Source organism: Suillus subalutaceus, assembly GCF_016647625.1.
Source record: "Suillus subalutaceus strain FC151 chromosome Unknown DFJ58scaffold_51, whole genome shotgun sequence".
NCBI lineage: Eukaryota > Fungi > Basidiomycota > Agaricomycetes > Boletales > Suillaceae > Suillus > Suillus subalutaceus.
The window spans coordinates 105,729-129,471 of NW_024540300.1; the positions used below are offsets into that span (position 1 = coordinate 105,729).

The following is a 23,743-nucleotide window of genomic DNA, read 5'->3' on the forward strand; positions in this document are numbered from 1 at the left end:
TAGAGCAGTTTGGGCCGACAGCTGCAAGGAACCCATGCGTTTATCTAGGTCATTGCGGTTCCCGGCAGCCGACGGCGTCAGGCCACTTCCCACGCGCCAAGACAGTCATATGCGGTAGGAGCTGCGGAACACTTAGTGGACGTACGCGTCGTTGCGGCCTAGAGGATCCTCCTTCCACGTATGATCAAAACACATGCAGCGTGTAACTGATGCCCATTCCTTATTCACACGAATGTCAGGACACGGCTGATCATGAAGTAGCATGTTACTGCAAAGTTGTTTTTTTTTTTTTTTTGAATTTCCTAACCTACCGCGAAGTCCGCTACCAAGACATACCAGAAACGTCGACATTGACTTGATCAGACTCGGAGGCAAATTGAAGGCAAGTCAATGATTTGCCGGATTCCAATGGGATGCTTATGTTATTCCGTTGGATCCCTAGTAGCAAACTGTCAAGTAATGTTGAGGCTGAATGGATACAACCGCCTAAATTTAGAACATGTTCTCGATGATAACACAATTTCCAATACTGTCAGTACTTATAAAGTACTTTCGTCTGTCTATGATTCATTAATCATTTCTTATTGCCCTTACGTATGGGCGGCGAATTCAAGTAGGCTTGTTTCAGTGGTAAGCAGTGTCTCACTTGTATTTCTCATACCAAGTATCATTGTCTCAAAGTTCTCTTTCTGTCGCCAAGTACATGGCGGCTTGTCATCTCATACACTTGTGCATCAGGTCGACAACATCAATCGCCTTTTCCGATTTATCTCCTTTTGTACAGCTGTCATTATCCGCTCCGTGGGCTGTGCCCGGAGAGTTCTTAGGAGCAACCATTAAACGTCGCATAGCCCTCGGGCATACCATTGTAGCCGGTCAATTCACGGTATATACAAGGTAATGAACAGATAAGTTCAACTTCTTTACGCACCATAGTAATCACCCTCTTTTCTTCACAACCGCGCCTCTGGCCTGGCGGTCCTCGAGGCCCGTTGCATTCTACGCCTTGCTGTTTAACAACGCTCCTGGTAGAGCCGTTCGAATTCATCACTATGACATATAAGTTGTCGTATTTCTTTTGGACACCCCGGCATATTAAGATCCCAGGAGAGATCAAGCCGGTCAGGCGCCAGAGCTCTATAAATTTGTGAGCGACTCCGAGTGTTATTGGCTTGTCACAGAATTTGAATAGCTTCGTCCACATTTAGTGCTGATATTCCTTCCCCTTGGAATAATCACCTCTCAGCAATAAGAAGGTCGTTGGAGAATAATGAATGAGATCCCGCTATTTGGGCGCCCTGATGGGCTTCGGATAAATCTGGAGTGCTATCAGTCATGTATTGTTAGATTTTGCAGAACCTGATATCTTGGATGAGAATTATGTGTATAACAGGGGTCGCTGTGTCAATAGTGGAAGAGATAGTATGTAGTATCAAATCAACATAAATATTATGACGGGAACAAAATGCAATGTCAGTGAACTCTCCAAAAGATTAATGTAGTCAAAGTGTAACAACGGAAAAATCAAGTCCCAGTAAGCATAGAATACAGGTTCCACAAGGTCAGCGACTACCAAATGTCTGCGTCAAAGTGCTGATCTAGTAGTGTTAGCCATCAACTAGGGCTTGGAGTAGTTGGGAAACCTGATAAGTTGTCAACGGATGCGGATGCACTGTTGAACATCGCTTTTAGCGCCAACTCGTTCCTTCTCTGCCGCACTCTATCCACCTCTTCCGCTCCGCCTGTCATTCGCAGTTTCTTGCCACCCACAAATCCTGTCAGCTCCTCCTGAAATTCGTCAGACCGGCTCGCGAGTTCTCGTTCCCGGTTTTTCTGGTTGGCCTCGATTGCTTTCATCCGTCGCTCCGGGTCAACCGCGGCGCCCCGAATCTCCATCATCACAGTATTCAGGCCAGTATGCCCCTCCTCCGCTGGAAGAGGCTTGAATCCGCGGCCTCTGATATTGCGTCCGGGAGTGGCGCCGCGGATAGAAATGACCTTATCAACATGCCCAAACACGTCCACCAAAGCTTTGTGGTCTTCCAGAAGATCGGTCAAGAATTCTTCTTGATGACCGAGGAAGCCCTGTTCTTCTACAATGTTCTGCAGCTCCTCTTCCCACGTCTTCTTCCACATTGGTCTAACAGTGTCGATGTGCTCTTTGAGACTCGCCAGCTCTGTAGCAGTGGAAGCGATGTCCTCTTGAATCTGCTTCACTAGTTGAGGCTTGGGTGTCATGTGGCGCTTGAGAACGTCATCCCGCAGTGCCTCCACCGTGTCCTGCAACTCCTCTACCTTTGTCAGCACGTTCTGACTCCGAGAGTCCAACTTCGTCTTCCCCTGATCTATGAAGCCCCGTGCGCCGCCAACTTTGATAGAGGCTAACTGCTTCACGGACTGTGTCTGTGTCCGCAAAGCGCCCAATGAATCCTTTGTCGATTTCATGAACTCCGTGTACAGCTGCCTCATGATTCCTAGATCACGTCGTAGGTTCTGTACCTCGTCGAATTGCGTCTTCAAATCATCCACCACTCGATTGGAGTACTCGGACATCACCGAGGCCCCCGTCATTTGTGGCTGTAGTTGAAGGGACTGTCCAGTCATCTGAGGCAGCATGAATGGACTGCCGCCCGAACTCACGTCACCCACGATGCGTGATAGCCTACGTGCGACATTATGTAGTTGCCTTTCGGATGGTCGATCTGCCCTAGGTGTGCTCTCGACGAAGTCATGGGCAATGATAGGATTCACGTGGGACGATCGACGGTCGTTTGAAATTGCGGTGCGAAGTTCTTTGAGATCATTAGACAATGTTGATATCTGAGTGTCGATGTGTTGCTTGATTTGATCGAGCGCTGAATACAATATATCAGAATGAAAGCATAAAAATGAAACCGCGCTCACGTTCGATGTTGAGAGATAGTAGGCATTTCTCCTTCACCTCCTCGATATCCTCCAATTCATACTGCACGCCGCTAGAGGGGTCGCGTATGTATATCGCAGGAAAATTCTCCAGGCCCGGATTATACGAGAACTTGTCCACGAATAACATCCGCAACGACGAAAAGGACAAACCAGGTTCGATGGTGACCTTCTTGACTTCTCGTCCGACTTGTAAGAAAACTGAGAACGTGATCGGCGAAGTAGATCCAGGTATTTCTTCAAAGATCGTTGGCTGGTCTGTCATGTTGTCTGCTTTAGACAGCGTACGAGCTCGTTGAGAGCGTGCGGATTCTGTTAGTGGAGGCAGTGGAGGAACAGGAGGGGCTGTCTCCACCTCGGCTATGGGCGAGGGTGTTCGCGCGATCGATCTGTTAGACCGCGCGCTGCCGGTACGCTGGACGTCCTGTTCATCCACTTCTGTTAGAACCGCCAAGTCCCCTGGCGTCAGCAATGGCCCTGCTGCCATAGACCGCCGGTTACCTGACCGCTCCCGTGAACCTGTCATTTTCGTGATATTGTACGTCGAAAAGCGCTTCGACGCGCGCCGCTCGAGCACGTCACTCTTCTTCAATGCAGCCAGGGAGCTGGCAACTGCAGGTGCTTGCAGACTATCGATAGGAGGAGTTTGTGGTGAGGGGATTTCGGCAGGAGCGGGAGGAGCCTCATCTATCAGCACTGCAGGGAGTGGCGGAGGTGACAAGGAAACTGGTCTGTCGACGAGCGAATAACGTTTGACGGAGGCAGGCACGGGGATACTCTGAGGAGGTGTTTGTGGCAAATTCTTGTCCGACTCGCTAGGCGGGACATGATGTGGAGTTGCTGCTAAAGAAGGCGCGACCAAGGTTTCTGATGAGTCGCGCGAAGGCCCATCGGACTTGTACGTGTTTTGTGATTGTCGTGCTTGAGGCTGTGCTGAGCTTCGATTGGTATGCCCATTGACACTGTTCGTGATCGTCTTTTCATTAGGCGGTGTTTCATCGTCAGGTTCGCGGAATATGGGTGGCGGGGATGCTGGCGGGGGCGTCTGCGTCCTCGGGTCTTGTCGTCTTGCTGACGATCTTGTTGACTGTCTTGTCAAACTGTCCCTATCCCCCTCTCCTTCCTCCTCCAATACGCTACGCGAAAGCTGCGACCGATGTCTCGAATCGTCATCACGCCGTGAAGCTTTGTCAGACTTTGATGAGCGACTGTCCGTCCGCGAGTGGGATGAGCGATGTCGGCTCTGGTGCTCTGACACGATCCGACGGTACATGGACTGCTTACCGCGGAGACCCTGAAGGAGGTTGGTGATAATCTTGCGCACTGTGGGCAGATACACGTTGAGGTTGTCTGGTGTGGCCTCCTCTGCTAGGCAGGTTTCGAGGACCTCTCGTAGGTCTTCGGGCACGGACATTAGGTCTCTATTGGGTTATACTTAGCAGTTGAGGGTCATGTATACCTGCAGGCAAAGGCACGCACGACATATCGATATTAAATGCAGCAAACGCAGCCACAGCGGCGTTGAAGTCATTCCCGAGGCGGACGTAGACGTCGCTCACCTGGATCTCATCCATTTTGCCGGTGCTCCATTGGGTGAGGGATTCAAGAAGCTGTTTGATAGCCACGAGAAGGCGTGTGACAGCAGACTCGACTGCGGGCTACAACCTGGGTAAGACACTTATTACATTGCAGATAAGTGCGCTTACATGTGCGTGCGAACGACTGCTACGTGAAGAGGATGAACCTGAAGAATGAGTAGAGGCTACTGACTGGTGGTCACGCCGTGAGCTATGCCCTGCATAGGGCTGTGGTGGCGGCGTTGACCTCATTGAGGACATTTAGGAGCACAAAGGAGGTCAGTGCGCAGGTAGGCGCTTTATGCCAAGCAGCCAGGAGTATTCAGGTCAGGTCTTTCGCTACCCTTTTCTGCCATGAGAACATATTTCCAAATTAAGCCACTCAGTCGCCATCAATGATCAATGCAGTGGTGCTAGTGGTGCACGGCTGGAACATTGAGCTGAGATCTGAGAACGGATACTTTATGTAAAGAAATTTCATTGCGTAGAGCGGTGTTACATAGAACAAGACAAGTTATCTTAAAAGTCGCTGATTCTTACGCCCGATCACCGTATGAGTTCTTTAGAATCCAAGAGCTATAAATGTGAACAAGATCATACCAAATGTACATACCCGTGGCGAACACGAGAACATGGCCAGGCCACTAATTATAGCTTACATCGTACATGCCCTTTGCCCAATAATTCTACGATCGTGGGTTGAATAATGGTGCCCCTGGTCCAGCTAGGATATAGCTATTGAGGATCTCGTCTTTCTCTGTGCGTTTGTACGTCCGGATAGTTTCTCCATAATCGGAGACTTCGTATATTCGGAACCGCCGGTCAAACCTGAGAGTAGAGTAAGCCAAATGAAGACGCAGACACATAGATATTCAACCCACCCGACCCGCCCATACCCAGAGTACGACCTGCGTCATAAAATGAACACAACGACAGATAAAGACACGGTGCACCACTTACCCTCCACCTCCAAAACATAGCCATATATCATTGACACGTTTGCAGTCCTCCGTGACTAGGGCACTACATCAGATCCAAGATCAGGGAGACTATGCTGAAACTTACCGTGGCAGTGTCCATTTGCAACCACCTTCACTTCGGGTATGCCTCCACTCGTAACGTGCCCACTCTCCAGTGCTGTCTTTAAACCCTTGTCGAACATTCCATCACTCTTCTTCGCAGCACCGGATTCTTCCAGATCGTGCACACCGATGTCTAGCAGTTGGCCAGTACGCACGTCCCTGTCTGCTGTACCGTACGACTCTTGCCTAGGGAAAAAGTAATGTTACAAGTGACAAAAACGGCGTAACAATGAACCCACAAAGGAATGTGGAAGAACATAATAGCATTGGGCTTGGCTAATTTGCGCGTCGTGGGCGTGATCTGATCGGCCTGTCTGGTCCATATGGAACCAAAGTCCTTGCTGGTATCCGGAGTGAACGGACGCTCTATGGGTTGGATCTTGGAAGATTCTTGCAAAAACCAGTTAATTTGGTCCTTGAAAAATATGAGCGCAATTGACATAATGGTATCAAGGGACACCGACCTCGTGTATCCAGTCGTACTCTGTTGGGAAGAAGTACCCGAGCCAGTCCAAGTAACCGCTCGCGTAGGATCCAGAGTCCAGGAAGTACAGTGTCAATAGTGATGTCATGGAGCTATCAAAGGGGCTCAGCTTGTACTCTGACACCGTCAACCAGGACTACTCACGCATCGGCACTCTTGACGTTGAGAACGTAATTTCCAACACCGTGAATATCTTTCGGACCCCTCTGCACCATGGAATACGGAAGGGCCTCCATCATACGCAATTGCTCCTGCTTCACATCGCCGTTCTCCTCGTCATGATTGCCGAAGATAGCTGCCCAAGGTATCTTTCGATCTGTAGCTGCCACCGCAAACTTTGCTAGAACAGATTTGGGATCCCAAGACGTTCCTTGCCCATTAAGCTGGTCACCGGAGAAGACAATAAGGTCTGGCTTTTCTTCGTCCAGAACGTGTCCGAGAAGTGTATTGGTGAGATTATCGGAGTTGACGCAGGGATCAAGGTCAGTTTCCCGACAAACGCCCCTGGACACAGAGAAATGCAGGTCTGCGACTTGCAAAACCTTGAATTTTCCGTCCCGCGAGAAGTGTAAAGGATGTGCGCGAGGGACCGCTGCAGACCAAACTCAGTCCAGTATTGGCATAAAGGCTGTTCATGCTCACGCTGCACGCCGCGCCGGTACATCACATACACGCTCTCTAGTCGCCCCTCCTTCTCCGGAGTTACGGGAGGCTCTAGTTTCTCAAATCCGTACCAAGGTCTGTCCTCCCCGAAGAGTACGTCGACCTCGGTAATGAGATTGGCTTTCTCTTCCGTATTCATTTCATTCATCGTTTTACCCGGGAGGTACCAGAGGTACAATGGTTCCGCACGCATAATTCCATCACGTATGGAATGTTCTACTTTTACCCAGGGATCTGTGAGAGGTTCGGGGATTTCATTGGCAGGAAGCAGGCGCAAGTCGGTAATGAGAGGTATATCAAGACGGCGCGTCCGCCTGTAGTAGATGTTCTGAAGTAAATTTGGTGAGTCACGGAATATGTAACATGAAATAGTGGTGCGTGCATACCAGAGTCCAGAGTCCAGCTTGCTTGTTAAGATCCCGGTCCACTCGAACCCAGTTACCCTTGATGGCATCCTGCTCGACGGTTGTGGTGGGTGTGCAGAGGTCCCCGACAAGACTCGGTGGCATCATACAACGCGTGATGGCAATTTCAGACACTATACATAAAATTGAATTAAGTTCCTGACAAAATTGGCAAGCACACGTACGACCGGTATCGTGAGGTAACAGCGGAGCCCATACGTCAAGGGGGTAACTCTCTATATCATCGGTAGCATCCCAGGGCTGATTGGATGCGATTTCCCACCAGTCTGTCTCGTCATCGTTGCCCGGAATTGGTTGGGCCCCCTCTGGATCACCAGTGACTACTGGTGTAGAAGGTTCCTTATCGAAGTAGTCGACGGTGGCAACGGCATCCCAAGCTTGCCAGCCTAGACGCTGGGCAATCCCAGGTCCGACGGTGGGCTGGTATAATACGAAGAAATATGTCAGGAGGCATGAGAAGCCAATGACAGCTGCTGTGGGGAGCAATATGCCCCTCATAGATCGGCCAACGCGAGATAAAAACGGAGCCATTGTGGCCCGTCAAGTTCTAGATAAGTGAGCGACCACGGTCAATGGATTTAAAAGAATTAGTGAACAAATTACCTATATGAAGGTGCTGACCAGGAGCGGTCGTACTGAGAGCCTGCGTGTTCAATGTAGGAAATGAGGGGTCACATATCCAAATCGAGCAAATAATTGGGGTTAGGCTACAAATTATTACGGGGGTTTCCTCAGAAGGTTTCTTTTCCGTTCATTCCAATATTTTTCGCGAATGCAGGCTCTGTGTCGTGTAGCTCGTCGTCTCTACTCGACGCAACCACCAGAAAGGGCTGCCAGCGCCTTGCCAAAGCTTGCAGCCGCTGCCAGAGATGCCTCAGCTCCAATGGCCGTTCGTGAACGTCGCGAACGCAAACGGGCCTACCTTAAACCTCCCACCGACAGCGACCTCACCCCGTCAGAATACTCGGGCTACAGAAGAGCCCTTGCCAAAGGCGAGCTGATGGATCAGCAAGGGAGAGACATGACGGAAGCTCAATGGCTTGACGCCCTCAACGAACGGCGGACGCGTCTTCGCGGTCTGAAGGTCACAGACAATAATGGAGAGAAAGAATTGCAGGTGGTCGGTCAGAGAATTTATCTCCCGAACATTATATTCCGCATGGTGCGCAACCACACACCCACTGGAAAACCCTATAACCCCTACGAAGCCACTTTCCGAGTTCCAATGTCTGTCACGAAAACCGACGTACGCTCATATCTATCTGCCGTATATGGCGTTAAAACTACCTACATCCGAACTGCCAACTACTTCTCGCCATTATATCGCAAATATAATGGGGCAAAGGCGACGAGATCATACCGGACATACAAGCGTGCCATCGTCGGTCTTGTAGACCCATTCTACTATCCTGAAGCAATGGAAGACATGGCTGCAGAGGACAGAAAGAAACGAATGGAATGGTTGAACGAGAAGTTTGCATTAGATGCATTGAAGAGATGGAGGAGGCATGAACTGGTGCGAACGTCCTTGTCGGGGAGCAAGAACTGGCGCTTCACTGGTCATCTGCGGAGGGATAAGATTCTGAAGGCAGTCGCCAGGAGTCGTTCAAGAATGCTGCGAGAAGTTGAGGACGTGAAAGAGGAACTGGCAGATAAGCGGGCCAAGGGGATTCCCATCTTCTCTGACACTAAGAGGGGCTCTAAATGGAGGGAGGCGCTTCTTGCAAATTAGATCCAACAGTTCTACTACTGTGATATTTTTATTGCATTAGGCTCTGATTGTTTTGTTGTGAGCCTATCAGACCGTCTTCGAAGGAAGAAATCGCAAGGCCTAGGGCCTAGTGCATGCGGGATGCCAGACTAGCATGATAATCAATGATGTCACATTTTTGCCATTACACACCATATCGCCTTAGTAGCCGAAGGACTGCTTTCGTTCCTTGCCATCATGTTGTCACATTGACAACATATTGACAGCTTGAAATTATTCACACTCACTGCCATGATGTGATGATGGGCCCAGCCTGAGTCAGGGCCAGTCTTGCCCAGTCATTGACTGGTGACAGATACTGAAGAATTGAAGTAGTCAAGGTCGGATTCAATCCTCGTGAGGGCCGTCTTTGGTCTTTTGTGCTGACTCCCAGTGCACCGTCAGACAGTTGCCCAGCATAACCAGGATTCACGACTAGATGTTCACGACAATTGGGCTTTCCATTACGACTATTTTTGCTCGTGGCTGTTCTCAGAGCAACCGAACCTGTGGATCGCTCATGCGCGCAGTACTGATTGGAGCATGAAACTTGTTATAATGCTCAAAAGGGAGCTGCATAGGTCCACTGCTTCCCATCCTTTTTTCTTCCGCTATCAACTCGCGGGCTCGAGTCATTAATACTTCTTTTCTCCCCCAGACTGCAGGCAGTCTGTCTTTTTAATTGATTTGTAAATTTGCTTTCTAGAGCGTTATGTTTGCTTCAGTTAGCCTCACGACCCTTTTGTTCCTTCTGCTATCCCAGGATGCATCGGGAGCACCAACAACATCAACGGCTGTCGTAGGGCGGAGCATGCCTATCCGCAGGCTTAACCCTTCTTCACAGAACTTCACACTGGTGGCTCAGCAAGCAAAAGACCAAAGAGATGTGCTTGTTGTGAAGTATAGTGGCCAGTCGCTTCAGCAGAGGGGTACTGGGTATAACCTGTGTGTAAAATCTTTCATGTCCCAAGTGTTTCATCCTCAACGCCACGCGTATAGCATCGTCAATCAGGGAATTGATACCGGGTGCGCAGAAAGCTCTGTCATCCAGCACGCTTTTGTAATCAGACATTTTCAATAGCTACTACGGAACCATAGCAATTGGGACGCCGCCAGTGTCCTATGATGTGATTCTCGACACCGGTTCGTCGTGAGTACAATAGTGAATTTCTCGGCGCAAATCGCTTAGAACAAGTTTCTCCAGCGATCTCTGGCTGACTAGCTCTACTTGCGGAGCAGGCTGCGGAACTAGCCCTACGTATGATCCTGCGAAATCGTCTACTTTCCAAAATCTCTCGACACCATTTGAGATTCAATATGGCTCTGGCGCAGTGGCTGGTTATGTTGCTGAGGAAACTGTTCAGATGGCTGGTTTCTCGGTGGCAAAACAAGGCTTTGGTACGTTGCCATGCACACCGAGTGCTTGACATACATGTGACAGAACTTGTTAGGCGTTGTCAATGCTCTTTCGTCAGCCTTCAACACGAACCCTGTATCAGGAATAATGGGTCTTGCCTGGAGTACACTTTCTTCCACGCAACAGACGCCCTTCTGGCAAACTCTAGCTAGCGGTGGAAGTTGGGATTCTGCGTTATTCGGGGTACAGCTCACACGGTATGTGGAGACTGACTAATTTCACTATGTTTCCCTGACTCGTAGCTGGTAAGCTATGGCAATGTGTCTGGTGCAGCTCAAAACGAGCCAGGAGGAGTTATTGACATGGGTGGGTACATTCCTCCCACGTTATGCTCTCCAGTCTAACGTGACCATTTGACAGGTTACACCAACAGCAGTCTCTACACGGGATCAATTGAATACCATAACCTTGTCGGAACACCGCAATACTGGGAGATTAACATGAACAGTAAGTAGAATTCAAAATATATATTACAGCTAACTGACGTGTTTGATAACCTAGCATTGACTGTACAGGGAAAGTCCATTGATATCGCAGGGATCTCGACTGCTATCATCGACACTGGAACCACCAACATTGCAGGCCCCGCCAGTGCTATTGCGAGTATCTACGCACAGATCCCTGGATCACAAGCAGGAACGGGCCAATTGGAAGGATATTACACTTATCGTAAGCGTCAAAACTGTCATGCAGTTTGTTAGTTGACAGGACAACTTCAAAACTAGCCTGCAGTACGACGGTGAATGTACAGTTCAATTTTGGTGGCAACGATTGGTCAATGAGCTCCGCGGACTTCACGCACTCCCAGGCCAGCACCACGGAGTGCCTTGGGGCTTTCTTCGTATCCTCAATCGGCCAAGGAGGCCCTTCATGGATTATTGGCGACGCATTCCTTGTGAGTTTCCATCACTGGTTCTACGTTCTCTGGACAGCGTCTGATTGATACACAGAAAAACGTTTACTCTGTCTTCAAGTACAGTCCCGCCTCTGTTGGTTTTGCTGCGCTGTCAGAGACTGCTATCGCTCAGGATGGTATCAAAGGTGCTGTACCATCCCCGACAATCGGCGCTGTGACGGTTGCCACAAACACTGGTGCTGCGTCAAGTACTGTGTCAGGAGCCGTGCCAAGTGGTTCTTTGAGTATATTGCTATGTTTCTGGCTAGCCTCTGCATCGATAGCTTTTTTGTCCTGGTGATTTTGTTGATACGGACATCTGACATAATTACAGGTTGTGTTAATACGGACATTTTACATGATTATCCATTCGTTGCAAGAGAACTTATGCTGGAGTCATACTGACCAGATCAACGCGAGTGCCGTGAACCTTACTGGCACGCTTGCCGCCGCCGCCGCATCTGGTGACAGCATGCCCGCCTCTGGCGACTCCCAGGTCGATAAACCATTGCCATATTCGATCACTCTTACCGGGTGCAAGCTCCGCGATTGGTAGCTCGCCTTAGACGACCATTCGGCGCGTTTTTAGAAGATAATCGGAATCGCTTCGGATCATGATGATATCATTGCCCAAGTCAAGGACAGGGCTTTTGTTCCCCAAAGGACAATAAACAAGGACAAAAAAAGGCTTTTGTTCACGACATGATGGACGTCATGACCCTAGAGACATTGTAGTATGCATTTCAACTTTTCAAGAATAATGAATGTTAATGAGTCACGATCCCCCGCATCTCGGTGACATTCCCTCCATCTTCCCCTGATACAGAGCGTCTAGAGAGTATTTATATCTGGAGTCTTCCACTGTCAGGATTTCTCTTATGGCGGCTATAGGTTTCAAGTTCGACATACATTCCATGTCTAGTAGCAAATTGAGCCACCCAATGTAAGGATAATGCAACAAAGCCCTATGCCGGTCTTATCTCATCTATCTCGTCCTGCATACCTTGAATCTTCGTCCAAACATTCTGGAGTGGGCACTCATTGATGCCCTAAGTTCGGCCTCACTTAACTTCACAGCCTCCTCAGGCTTCGCAACTATGTCACTTAAGCGTGACGCCAAGTTGTTCAGCGTATTTCATGTTCGGCTTCGAAAGGATATTGAAGTTGTCTGTCAGTTTGCACAAACACGCTAAACTTGTCCGCGACAACACCAAATTAGTGTGCAATTACTACTTGAGATATCCCACAAATTCGAAGCAGTAACGACCTACATTTCTTGGAGATATGGCACGAGAGACTTTGAGGAGACTCGTGGCATGTTCATCTATGTCTACGCGTGACTGTCACAAAGACACAGCTCATAGGCACAAAGTAGCGATCTAAATATTCAAGGCAAATCCTCAGGCCTGCGCATTAGTGCCCAGTGTATATCAATTACTTGCAAAGGGTCCACAGCCAACTCTGATCAGTGATAAACCTACAAAAAAGGTGCAGCTATCTAGCCGTTTCTTGAACTTTCTTCGTCTTTCATCAGGCCGCTACTAGCGCTGGCTCAGCGCTAGCCTGACCGTAGCCCTGGGGTGTGAGGGGAAGAACTGTAACTTCAGCATGGCTGAATGTCCTAACTCCAGTCCTCGAGATTCTCAACCTAGACTTGCAATTTGGGTCGGGACAAGCAACTTCGGCATCCGTGCTCATCCAATCATTTGGGTGGGTGACGCGCTGCTTAGCTGCTAGAAGCGGTAGAAACAGCACCTAATTACACTCTGGTGAGTAATGGTAATGAAACTGAAAGAAGTAACAATCAGGATACTTACTGAGCGAGTAAATTGAAAATGCTTGTCCAGGTGGGAGATGAAGCATCTCTCCTTCGAGGATAAAATGATCACCCTCTTTCGCTCCACATAGTATACGTTCCCCTGGCGGGCATATAACCTCGACACGGAGATCATACAGCTGGAACGTATCAACTGGCGGGGATGATCTGAAGTTGCCCATTTGACGGAAGCGTTCGGGACAACAGCTGAACGGATGCAATGGTGGGCGCTTGATGCAGATCAGTTTCGCGGCAACTTTACCAGTCCATAGATTACCGACATGCTGCCAGGTTGATCGTGATCATTCTCGTACGATGAGATCGACAGTGGAGTGAAAGCAGGCGTGTAATATCAGGTGACCACGCAGGTGACAAGTTGAATATAAATATTAATTCATATGGACACGAGGTCAAGGGAGTGAGCGCTAAAGTTTACTTACCGCTCCCACTTTAGACGTTGCAAGGCCCTGAAATCCAAATTAGGAATTTGCGACAACACAGTGTCACTCACTCAAACACGGCAACTCTCCCTATGCATTGCCTGCACTAAGTCTCAATAGGTCCATCCTACCCGGCCCAATCAACTCACGAGTCTGCGGAGGTCTGCGGAGATACGCAGTACGTCCACTTCGGAAGCCTCCTCCATATTTATTTGTCCCTTTTTTTTGTCATCCAGATTGTCCTACCGATGGGGTGAGCCAATCGCAGGTACCCGTACCCATACTTACTACCCGACCACAATTAGACCGCGGGCAAGCCTCCAGCGCCTCAGTCCTAACAGGCGGTCTCTTAGGAGCGTGATTCCAATACAGTTGTCTATGCCATAATGTATATGCCCTTAGTGTATATTTTCAATACTGTATCGAGTTTTCAATGGTCCCACTGTGGGACAGTGAGAAAATCGATGCATAATGTATATTGTATAATGTATTGACCTCGCATGCCTATTATACATTATCAGACGGCACTTTTGGAGGTGGGGACCATTGTCAGTGCCAGCTATTGTCCACACATCATATGAAAACCCCATGTATACATTTTTGGTAAACCACTATCCTTAGACGAGCTGCTCGAGCCGGCTGAGGAAAAACAAATCGGGGATTCCCTTGGGTTCGACTTGAATGGTGAGGACATGGCCATTGTTGTTGCAGTCAGTCGAGAGATCGCTGAGAACCAGGGTGAGGTGATTGAAGCTGATTCTGATGACGACTCGGAAGAAGATCATGATGCGGCCCCAGAGGTTTCCCGTGTAGAAGCACTAGCGCTATGTCAGCGGCTCGAGGGAGCATGCCTTCAGCATGGACATTCTCAGGACTCAACACACACACTTGATTTGTTAAAGCAAATCCGTCGTTTCCGTGCCCAATTACAACGCGAGGAGCTATTCCATGCGAGGCAGACGACGTTAGATTCGTTTTTTAAGTAGATATGTACTCTAGCACCTTTGAATTTCGACGCTGTTGAACGGTGTCACATGTGTTCGTCACGTTTAGTCACAATGTGTGACATCGGTCCTTCTGTATAACTTTGATAATGTATAGGTGTGAGGTGGGTCCTCGACGTTATACGTTATGGGATAGACAACTGTAGTTCCGAAGTTCTAATATCTTCAAATGAGTTTTTTTTTGAATCCTTGTTTATTGTCCGTTGGGGCGATGCCCTATGTTGGACGCTACGTGCTATGTGATGCTACATTATGCGTTCCTCGTTCGTAATTTGATGTCTGTGTTCTACAGTGGTTCTCGCCTGCGCGAGAACTGTGAGGCCTTCTTCAAGTAGGACGCCGAATATGGTAAGGGGTGGTTGCTTCCTTCGAACCGGCTAGCTCGTTTTCCTTCTCCTTTTCTTTTTTTCTTCTTTTTTTTTTTTTTTTTTTTGGGGGGGGGGGGGGGGCGGCGTCTCCAAACACCGACTCTAGTCTCCTCGTTCTTGCGATGTACGTGAGTGTTGCTCTCATTCCTTTTCGTTCGCTTAGAAGGTAGCTGATATTGCATTGGCGGGAGCCGACTTCTCTTGTTTTCAAATGGGATGATATTCAATCTCATATTGAATAGACAGCCATGCCCGTACGTATCGATATGTGACCATCGTTAACTCAGCTTTGGCGCTACTAGATAGGAACTCATGCCCATCGCTTCGAAAGCTGTATCTGGTGAAACAAAATGGTATCAAGCCACGTCACTTGCTTACAGGAACCTCATGGGTATCTGGTACGTATGTAAATAAAATTCAACAAAAATCACCGTTGTGGCGCATTCCAAAGAGGAACGTCGATTTTGCGGCGCGTTTCTTGCACTATGTATGGAGAACGCGGCAGGTGCATTAAATTGTAAGCCCGAACCACGTATAGAAGCAGTCATCAACTCAGTCTCAATAGGTCCATGCTACCCGACCCTCTCCATATTCATTTGTTTCTCTACTTCGACATGCAGGTTGTCCTGCCTGTACGGGTCAGCCAATCACAGGTACCCGTACCCGTACCCGTACCACCCAACCCACGATTCGACCGCGTGGGTACCCGGGTAAGCCTCGCCTGTGTCCCTATCAGGGATTGCCGAGTGATAGTAACATGGTACCATGAACTCAAATTTAGTTTTCCGTGTCGTGCTACAGGGAAAAAAAATCAAGCATCAACGTAATGATCGGTTTGTGCACATCTTCCCATTGCACGCCATGTGATCCAGCGTGTAATGTTGTGGAATGCTTGCTATCCGGCTGCAGGAAGAGTGAACCACCTGTTCATATGTTGCTGGATATTACAGCAAGAGCTGAGCTAATATCAAATATTCTCACTGAGAGCTCTCAGCCTGGGCCTCTCTCAGGACATACTAATACAGATTGAGAATAGCACAACATCCGACGGACCAATGACTGTGATTCATATTGAGACCTTAACCGTTATATTCTCGAGATGAAATTTTGCCATTTTATATTCCTGATAGATCATAATTTCTATAGTAATACAGCAAAGTTGTACATAGTATCTCGGACGACTCCATGAGCAGATCCACGACTGTTATGATGGGATTAGATATTCACGACATGGGCCATGTACTTGGAGATCTTGCTGTTGGCATCAGCTCTGGCCCGCGATCCTGAACTCTATGAGCATAGTATCTACAAGATCATAAACCTGGGTGAGTGCTAGACCAGCGGCGGCCCTGTCCACCACCATTAGCCAATCATCGAATAGATCTATCAGGAACTTGCCCAATGATCTCCAGCTCTTCCAAGGTTCGTTCCTTGCTATTGAAAGCGAACCACATAGTCAGGTCTGTTTGGTACGTGTTGTGACTGCCTGCCCCGAAGTTCGGCAACATGGGTTCAGGGGCCTTGGGGATCATGAATTCAGAAATACGTCAGGCTGCATTCCGAGACTCACAACGCTCGATCCTTTAGTTCCTACACCAGGTCTTTGCAATGTGTGAAACATCACGCAATCGTCTAGCACGACATAATGGTTTTGGAGTAAATATCACATTGAACCGCAGATAGCACTCACGGATTAGCACTCGGCTGTTTGGTCCCATTGCCTTGCGAATGTTACGGAGGATCGTCGTTGCCTCAGCGTCCGGCCAATTGTGGAGAATGTGCCTCAACTACGCAATAAGACCATCAAATTACCGGCGACGAATAGAAACGAAATTAGGCACCTACATAGTAGACATCTTTCCCAACAACAGGTGCGTCCTCGAGAAAATTAATTGGGATGAACTCCACGCGGCCGTCAAGCAATGTCTCAGGAGCATTCTTCTCCCATGCCTAATCAGATATCAACGATGTGCCCGCTGGAATACCTATGTGTACTGGATATCTGAACTCACATTTTGTGCTTGTGCCATGACTTTCGGGAGATCTTGATTGATTATTCTAAGGTGAGGGAACATTTTCGCTAGAGGAGTGGAAAATGTTCCAATGCCAGATCCGACATCCATCACAGACGATATATCGTTCCAAGGATAGTCTTACGACCTGCCTCTCAGACATGTTAATGATTCGAAAATTGCGATGGCTTACGGTGTAGCACTGCAGAAGCGCCCAACACCTCACTCTGGCCAAGCATGGCTTTGTGGAACACCTATAAATAGCATCATGAGCCATCACTCGAGGTCCGAGGATGACTATACACACATCACGTTTCTCTTGCTGAAATGTGTCAAGGTACCGAAGGGGTAGTGTGATGACGAAAACTCACATTATTCTCCATCGCTTCGTAGTAGGGATCCTTCATGCCCTCCTTTCTGAAGGCACATACCCGGGGCGCTTTGTCGAGCTCATGCGATCTTGAAAATTCTTCGTCGATCATAGTTTCATACACAACTTCGGCAAATTTCGGACCATCCTGGCTATGAAGTTTCGTATAACACCCAACGTTGTTCGCTGACTTGAGTATGAGGGATAGTCGGTTGTTTGCGAAAATGTCTCGCTCGACTGTTTGACGCACTACCTGTTTCAGAGACAATCCTCAACCAACAGTATGAATATAACCTTCTTTAAAGCAGCCCATGAGGGTCAAAGCTCGTAAGACGCGTGCAGTCTTGACCTTGTCGAGGTTGACCGCTTCAGCCAGCTTATCCACGCTAAGGCCTTCCGGATGTTGGTGCAGAACATCTGCAAGACGCGCTCGGAAGGCAACGCCTGTGCACGCCCAGTTGTAATTGAAAACAAGCTAAGGAAATTAACAACAGCCTGAGAGCAGAGATCATTTGCACACGACACTCACATTCATCACCGTGTGCTGGGGGGGCGCTAGTATTGAGCTCAGTTGATGGTATGCGCCTTCGAGCAGTCTGATCGCCTTTTTGAGGGCAAGTGTATCTGTCGTCAGGTCGAGGGAGTGGAAGGTTGTTGCATCAGCACTGGGGACGCCATGTCCGGTTTTCTTGTACTCTGCGATTGCTTGGTGCGCGGAGGAGTTGATGATGTCCAAAAGAGCTTCAAGCTTAGCCTCCGGCTCATTGAAGTCTGTCATCTTTCCGGGGGTGACGATACTATGGTGAAATAATATTTGTTATCACAATATATATACTTACAGAGTTCATGGTCATTCGGATCCTAAGCCCGGTTCCTAGTGTTGTGGGCAGAACTATTTGCGGGCAGTTCTGCTGGCAGAACCGGCAGAAACATGGCAGAACCCTAGTTCTGCCATGGCAAAACTAGGCAAAGGTAAATTATTTGTCGACTACTACAAGAAACCATTGGTTGACATTAATGATGCAACACCCCAACCGCCCTTGCACCATGATCAATCACCGAGAACTCTTCATCAATAGATTTTGGCACCATACCGGCCTCAACTCGTGCGAGTTCGTCGAAGTTATACACATTACCTTCCAATATCTCGAGTCCATCAATATCAACATCTTCAAAACTCTCAACGACATCCTGCTTCTCGAGTGCATCAAATTCTGCATCAATCGCGTCAACTGAAATGTCTTCCGGGCCAGCAGGCAGGTCGTCGATGTTGTTACTTTGGATTGTAAGTGGTGGCTCGAATGCAAATGTATTTTCGAGGTTACGTGCTGTATCAAGGTCGATATCAGGCTCATCTCGGGTGTGCAGAAATTACGTGCGGCTTCGTGCTCTCCAGGCGGACAGTTAGGGCATTGTGCGGCGTCGGTAAGGTGTTTCGGCAGGTTGTTGTCGCGGTTCTCGATATGAGTGCCAGGGGAATTAAGCGGACAGTGTTTACACTTGAAATAAGATCTATTAGATGAGTTGGGGACATCTTCGAGGCGGTCAAAATTGTCTTCGACAACCTTGGGAAAGAGGGCGCCCTCCAGACTTAGCCATGGAAAACATGTAGTGGTAGTAATGTTCATTTACTGGTAGATACAGAAAGGATTTGCATTGTTGTTGCATTGACAACTATACAGTTTATCATACATTCGTCCTCACGCATCCTCCGGTACCTTTTGTACTTCTGCCAAGTTCTGCCACGGCGAATGGCAGAACGGCAGTAATCTGCCAACAACACTACCGGTTCCTTCGAACAACTGAGCAAACCGTGACAAAATCCCGACCTCCGTGACGGCATTCGCAATAGTGCTGCTCAATTCTAAGGTCCTGTTTGGACAGCAAGATACAAAATTCAGAATTCGAAATTCGTATCATGTGACTCACCCGTGAGAGTTGCCAGCTCATCCGGGAAACACCGGGTCAAGGCAACAATAACATGGTAAGGCGTATTAGTTCTGATAATATCTATTATCATTGTCCCCTATATCATCAGTGAATTCACGAGTCCTTGAGATTGTAGCCATGTGAACTATAGAAGAATACAATTCTGCTCCTGCTAAATATAACTATTTATACTGCGAGAAATTTGAGTCGTTGGTACATGGCCATGGATGCTTGTGAATGTAGACTACAATGAAGAGTTTGTGACAAGATCACGACATTGGACCATCATGCCCGGCTAGGGATAGTGAGTACTTACGTTAACCTTGTTGGATATTCTCATTTTCTGTTATTAGTGTTTTGAGTTACAGGGCTATCAAAGACTTTGTCGTGGAAAGTGGCATTAGCACCATTCATTGAGTCTAAATAAGCATAGGAGTTTACAGCAAGATTGAGATATCGCATCATCAGCGTAATTGTGTCCCACTTTGTTGAGTAGTCTCATTCTCTTTCTGCAGTCTCATTTACCATTACAAATGCTTTGAACTACCAGACTATTTACATTACAACAATTTGAGCTGTCTGCATATAGCCATGAATGCCTGCAAATGTAGACTGCGATGAGGGAGTTCATGCAAAATTTATCACACTGCACAACCACAGCTAGTAAAGGATGGTTGGTACTCATGTACCAGTCTCCTCAAGCTGACATAACAGAAATATATGACGGTCATTATATTTCAATATATAAGGTTGTCCCACGAGTGCTCTATGCCAAATGTAACTAGACTAGAATACCCTGGCGGTATTTGACAAACTGGAGGATCCCGTAGTGGTTCACTGATGAATGTGGCCTTGATGCAGTTCCAGTCAAACTGAGTGTTTTGGTGGTTGTAAAGCAGGGGATCAAAATACAACCGAAATTCATCCGCATCTAGTTCATTGTATGTCATGCGATCCATGATGGTCAACTGGTGCTGGTCAGGCCAGACCAGCAGTGAGAGAGCCAGACATGTCACAGGCTAACTTATACGAGAGAGGAAATAAAAAGGAGACTGGATTACTATGCATTGCTAACAGGACCCATGGCGGTTTCCCTCTGTTTCTTCTTGACGTCATGGAAGCACTATTGCATCAGGACAACAGTTCTGGCATTGTCATGAATGTTGTGTAGTACGCGTATGGAGATCTGCTATATATCCAAGCCCTCATCCGGATCATCTGAATCATTGATATCATCGGCAGAATCAGGATCACATAGAATCGCCCCAGCTGATGTAACAGGGTTGCCTGAAGTCAAGATTAAAATGATGTTCGGAAACATAGATAAATGGAGTACCACCTTTGGGTACATAAGGTAGGGGGACTTGAGCTTGCAATTTTTCCTGCAACGGCATGAGCTTTATATTGAACGATACATTCTGCATTGGATCTGGTCGAGCCTATAGTTTGGTCAGGTATAAGATTTCATGATAAGGTAGCGTTCGCGCTCACATCCTCCGATTTTTTCCTGATCCAAATACTTTTCAGGTTTTCAAGAGCTCGCAGCTTGCACGGGACATCTGCTTTCCAGCCCTCGACAGTCCTTTCTACACCGCGCTAACTCCCACCCCTTATGAGGACCCCCACGACGAATTCCTTCATGCCCTTGCTCACCCACACACCAGCACTCGTCCCATTTCCGTCAAGGTCATAAACCAGGCATTCATTTTCATGTGTACACTCAGGGAAGGGGATGGAGACACCCCAGAATTTCTCTGCTGGACCAGCTGGTGGAGGATGCACAGTCAGATGCATAAGCATCAGTGGTAGGGAAATTTGAGTCAGTAGTTCGAGAAGAGGGCCGGGCTGGAGGTGTAATGCGAGGATCAAAGGTACTTGAGAAAGATAAGCAGGTACATGGACACCAATCGTGCTGTAAACACACCAGAACACGTTGTGACTAGCCTGAAAAGTGTCTGAATGAACTTATAAGCTTTTGGTGTAGATCCGAGGTCAAATGTCAGTGTGTCCACCAAGTCAATGATCACATTCAGTGATTCCAGAGGTACTACAAGGTTTTATCAATCTGATAATTATGCTCACCAAACACGCTGATACTGACCAGAATTGATACGAGCTAGTATCAAAAGGTTCGTGGCATGTTGGAGGATTCCGTAGATGTGGGCGTGATTTGGGAAGGTTATGTTGAGGGAGAGAGATTCGGGGCCTGTGTGCATCGGAGGTCGTAGTCTCAGTATTGATGGTGCCAGTGAATGTGGGATATACCTTTTTGCATCTGGGGCGTGTGCTCTGTGACAGAAACCAGACTGGGAGCATGTTTTTGAAGTCAGATGGTTTGAAGGCAAGGGCTGTTGTGAGGAGAAGGAGGAGTAGGAGGAGTAGGAAGGTCCCTCAGGGACCACATTTTCTTGGTTGTGATGGATGAGTGGTATGACTTCTTGCAGTGTGAAGACATGTGAGCAGAAGGTCAGTTGATTACATAAGAATGATGCGCGCTTATCATATGCATTTCGAAAGTTCGAGATCGGACTTGGTCACTTTGTCTACACTTATGGTGTTAATGACAAGGCTGAAGCAGCGACCTCCCCAGCCACAATGGTCTCGTGTTCAAAGTGTATGGCAAGATAAATCAGAACATGAGATAGGGAGAGCCGAATATGCTGGCAAAGCCTACTAGTAACAGAGTGACTTTAGTCTTTCTCCGAGTCTGTGTAGCTCCCTTGCTTGCTTAGCATTTTGAATTTGCAAGGCAAACAGGTGACCGTCCACCAGACTGACAAACCCCCAATCAACATAACAGCAGCAGGGACTTCCTTGCCAGCACCATCCTCATCACCCTCAAAACATCACCCATAGTATCTCCCACCTGCGCAGAGTCTATCCATTTGAGCATCCAGAACATCATACCAGCGATCAAAGATGGTGTGAACAACAGCAGGATAAACGTTGCAGCGAGACCAGAGTCCGATTTCGAGATGTTGAGTATGTGCCAGACGACGCGGGGAACTGTGATACCAACAGGGAATGTGAGGAGTGCTGTGAGTGGCAGGGCTGACGATGACTCAGACGCGTAAAAGGTGATAACGGTGCAGAATGGATGTTGCTCCTACCTGCAGATGGTGTCCATAGCCACAAGTCATGTGCATATAGCGAAGAGAGCGGAAAAGCCTAGTATGCGACTAGTAGCACAGCCGCAAGGTGGGAGATGCTCAGTCTGTGATGACAAGATTGAACTTGAAGCGTCGAGGGCTTTGTGCATTGACTAGTAGTAGTAGGAGTGGTTGGATATGTTGGATGAGCTTGATGCATAGACGAAGCAATGATTGGACAACCCAGGCATTGATGGTATCACCAGATGGTCAAATAATAGCAAGCTGTGGTGATATGTCAAGTTGTAGCCTATAGATGCCTGTGAGAGAAAATCTGAGTCAGTACCACCGCTGATGCTGCAGATATCACAAAAACTCACCTGTATTCAATTGCCTGACCCACCGGACTACTAGAAAGCTAGCAATGATTGCGCATATATGCACCTGGTCCTGAGTCAGTCTGAGTATTGTTTACAAAACTTACATTGAGAAGATATTCAAGTTGCGGCTGAAGGCAAAGTCACTTGGGTGCTACTATTGAGGAAACTTTAAGTGTTAAGGACAGGAATGCAGAATTCACGCAAAGTCTGCGCAAAGTGCATGCAAAGTTTGCATACACTGTGTTACTGTGACTATCACATGTTCTCACACGCTCCTGCAACATCCAATATTCTTAACCCTTGTGTGATCGAAAAAGATCTACAACCACTGATACACTCTTCAAGTTGAAGATTGAAGATGGACCCAGTGGATCCTGTAAGTACTTGTTGTGCAGTATCCAGCAATCACTAAAGATCTGTAGATATTAGTGTGCATTGCGAGCCACAAACAAAAGCCCCAACAGATATACTCATGAGCATGCGAATGGCCTCCCCCAGAGTTGGCAACTGTGCCAGAGGCAACGAGATCAGAAGCAGAGGTGCCGTTGGGGTTTTGGAGGAAGGTCTTGAGGTTCTTTAAGCGGAGGAATCGAGGCGGGACACATTGGTCGAACCTTGCCGCATGAATTGGTGAGTACAACATTTGGCTACTGATAATCTGCGAGCTTACCTATTGTCATCTTGTTCATGACCTTAAGAGAAACGATGGTGGGCATTGGAAACAGAAGCTGGTTAGCATGGACGTTAGCTAGGAAGGATGTTGGCCACTGTGGATAGATAGACATACATATGCCTCGGTTAGCTCCTCGAACGAAGATGTGCCTATGGTGATACACCCCAATCTGCACAGACACAGCTCGCTACTGTTCCAGCTCAGAACAGGCCACATACCACTCAAAAAACACCTGCCATCAAAAGAACGAATCGGTGTGACAATCATACTGGCGCTAGGCGCGTATGAATGTCATAGGCATATTTTGACTTGCCTAGAAGAAAAGAGTAAGACGCTAGTCACCAGCGCTATTCAGCTCCCAAGCTATCCGCTTTGGTACCACCTTTCCCCATAGCGCGCTACCCCGGTCCGACGTCTAGGTGTGCCGCCCTCCCATGTCCTGCCTAT

At 48.0% G+C, this 23,743-nt stretch overlaps 8 protein-coding genes across 8 annotated transcripts; 3 read left to right on the plus strand and 5 right to left on the minus strand.

Annotated features, from left to right (window-relative positions):
- Positions 1–1,409: 1,409 nt before the first annotated feature.
- Positions 1,410–4,954, minus strand: DFJ58DRAFT_376155 (actin interacting protein 3-domain-containing protein). The gene is made up of 4 exons (XM_041380101.1): positions 4,629–4,954; positions 4,402–4,580; positions 2,905–4,343; positions 1,410–2,855 (listed from the first exon to the last, which is right to left on the minus strand). Exons 1-4 carry the CDS (start codon positions 4,758–4,760, stop codon positions 1,615–1,617), a joined length of 2,991 nt encoding a protein of 996 aa, XP_041244066.1. The 5' UTR covers positions 4,761–4,954; the 3' UTR covers positions 1,410–1,614.
- A 3-nt stretch (positions 4,955–4,957) lies between these two features.
- DFJ58DRAFT_376185 (Metallo-dependent phosphatase-like protein) lies at positions 4,958–7,766 on the minus strand. Its single transcript, XM_041380102.1, has 10 exons — positions 7,318–7,766; positions 7,115–7,266; positions 6,708–7,056; positions 6,210–6,657; positions 6,046–6,157; positions 5,821–5,996; positions 5,565–5,767; positions 5,460–5,514; positions 5,381–5,407; positions 4,958–5,327 (listed from the first exon to the last, which is right to left on the minus strand). Exons 1-10 carry the CDS (start codon positions 7,682–7,684, stop codon positions 5,186–5,188), a joined length of 2,031 nt encoding a protein of 676 aa, XP_041244067.1. The 5' UTR covers positions 7,685–7,766; the 3' UTR covers positions 4,958–5,185.
- A 57-nt stretch (positions 7,767–7,823) lies between these two features.
- Positions 7,824–9,325, plus strand: DFJ58DRAFT_787600 (uncharacterized protein). The gene is made up of 2 exons (XM_041390113.1): positions 7,824–9,244; positions 9,309–9,325. The coding sequence occupies exon 1, from the start codon at positions 7,926–7,928 to the stop codon at positions 8,883–8,885; it is 960 nt and encodes a 319-aa protein (XP_041244068.1). The 5' UTR covers positions 7,824–7,925; the 3' UTR covers positions 8,886–9,244; positions 9,309–9,325.
- Positions 9,326–9,615: 290 nt separating this feature from the next.
- DFJ58DRAFT_882415 (aspartic peptidase domain-containing protein) lies at positions 9,616–11,993 on the plus strand (the record flags this gene model as incomplete). The annotated part of the gene is made up of 9 exons (XM_041394570.1): positions 9,616–9,875; positions 9,985–10,053; positions 10,108–10,301; positions 10,355–10,517; positions 10,571–10,626; positions 10,681–10,767; positions 10,822–10,989; positions 11,046–11,215; positions 11,271–11,993. The coding sequence occupies 9 exons, from the start codon at positions 9,616–9,618 to the stop codon at positions 11,514–11,516; spliced, it is 1,413 nt and encodes a 470-aa protein (XP_041244069.1). The 3' UTR covers positions 11,517–11,993.
- Positions 11,994–12,490: 497 nt separating this feature from the next.
- On the minus strand, positions 12,491–13,457 carry DFJ58DRAFT_787610 (uncharacterized protein). Its single transcript, XM_041390114.1, has 3 exons — positions 13,313–13,457; positions 13,033–13,261; positions 12,491–12,948 (listed from the first exon to the last, which is right to left on the minus strand). Exons 2-3 carry the CDS (start codon positions 13,211–13,213, stop codon positions 12,746–12,748), a joined length of 384 nt encoding a protein of 127 aa, XP_041244070.1. The 5' UTR covers positions 13,214–13,261; positions 13,313–13,457; the 3' UTR covers positions 12,491–12,745.
- Positions 13,458–13,484: 27 nt separating this feature from the next.
- Positions 13,485–14,457, plus strand: DFJ58DRAFT_745637 (uncharacterized protein; the record flags this gene model as incomplete). The annotated part of the gene is made up of 3 exons (XM_041387407.1): positions 13,485–13,923; positions 13,993–14,019; positions 14,093–14,457. The coding sequence occupies exons 1-3, from the start codon at positions 13,905–13,907 to the stop codon at positions 14,455–14,457; spliced, it is 411 nt and encodes a 136-aa protein (XP_041244071.1). The 5' UTR covers positions 13,485–13,904.
- Positions 14,458–15,991: 1,534 nt separating this feature from the next.
- DFJ58DRAFT_745638 (O-methyltransferase-domain-containing protein) lies at positions 15,992–18,016 on the minus strand. The gene is made up of 13 exons (XM_041387408.1): positions 17,755–18,016; positions 17,520–17,700; positions 17,227–17,462; positions 17,163–17,177; positions 17,049–17,109; positions 16,856–16,995; positions 16,689–16,793; positions 16,534–16,630; positions 16,414–16,475; positions 16,242–16,363; positions 16,077–16,192; positions 16,042–16,054; positions 15,992–16,020 (listed from the first exon to the last, which is right to left on the minus strand). The coding sequence occupies exons 1-11, from the start codon at positions 18,001–18,003 to the stop codon at positions 16,108–16,110; spliced, it is 1,353 nt and encodes a 450-aa protein (XP_041244072.1). The 5' UTR covers positions 18,004–18,016; the 3' UTR covers positions 15,992–16,020; positions 16,042–16,054; positions 16,077–16,107.
- Positions 18,017–20,343: 2,327 nt separating this feature from the next.
- On the minus strand, positions 20,344–21,370 carry DFJ58DRAFT_882432 (uncharacterized protein; the record flags this gene model as incomplete). The annotated part of the gene is made up of 6 exons (XM_041394571.1): positions 20,344–20,441; positions 20,491–20,593; positions 20,646–20,750; positions 20,808–21,028; positions 21,079–21,201; positions 21,256–21,370. The coding sequence occupies 6 exons, from the start codon at positions 21,368–21,370 to the stop codon at positions 20,344–20,346; spliced, it is 765 nt and encodes a 254-aa protein (XP_041244073.1).
- Positions 21,371–23,743: the final 2,373 nt, after the last annotated feature.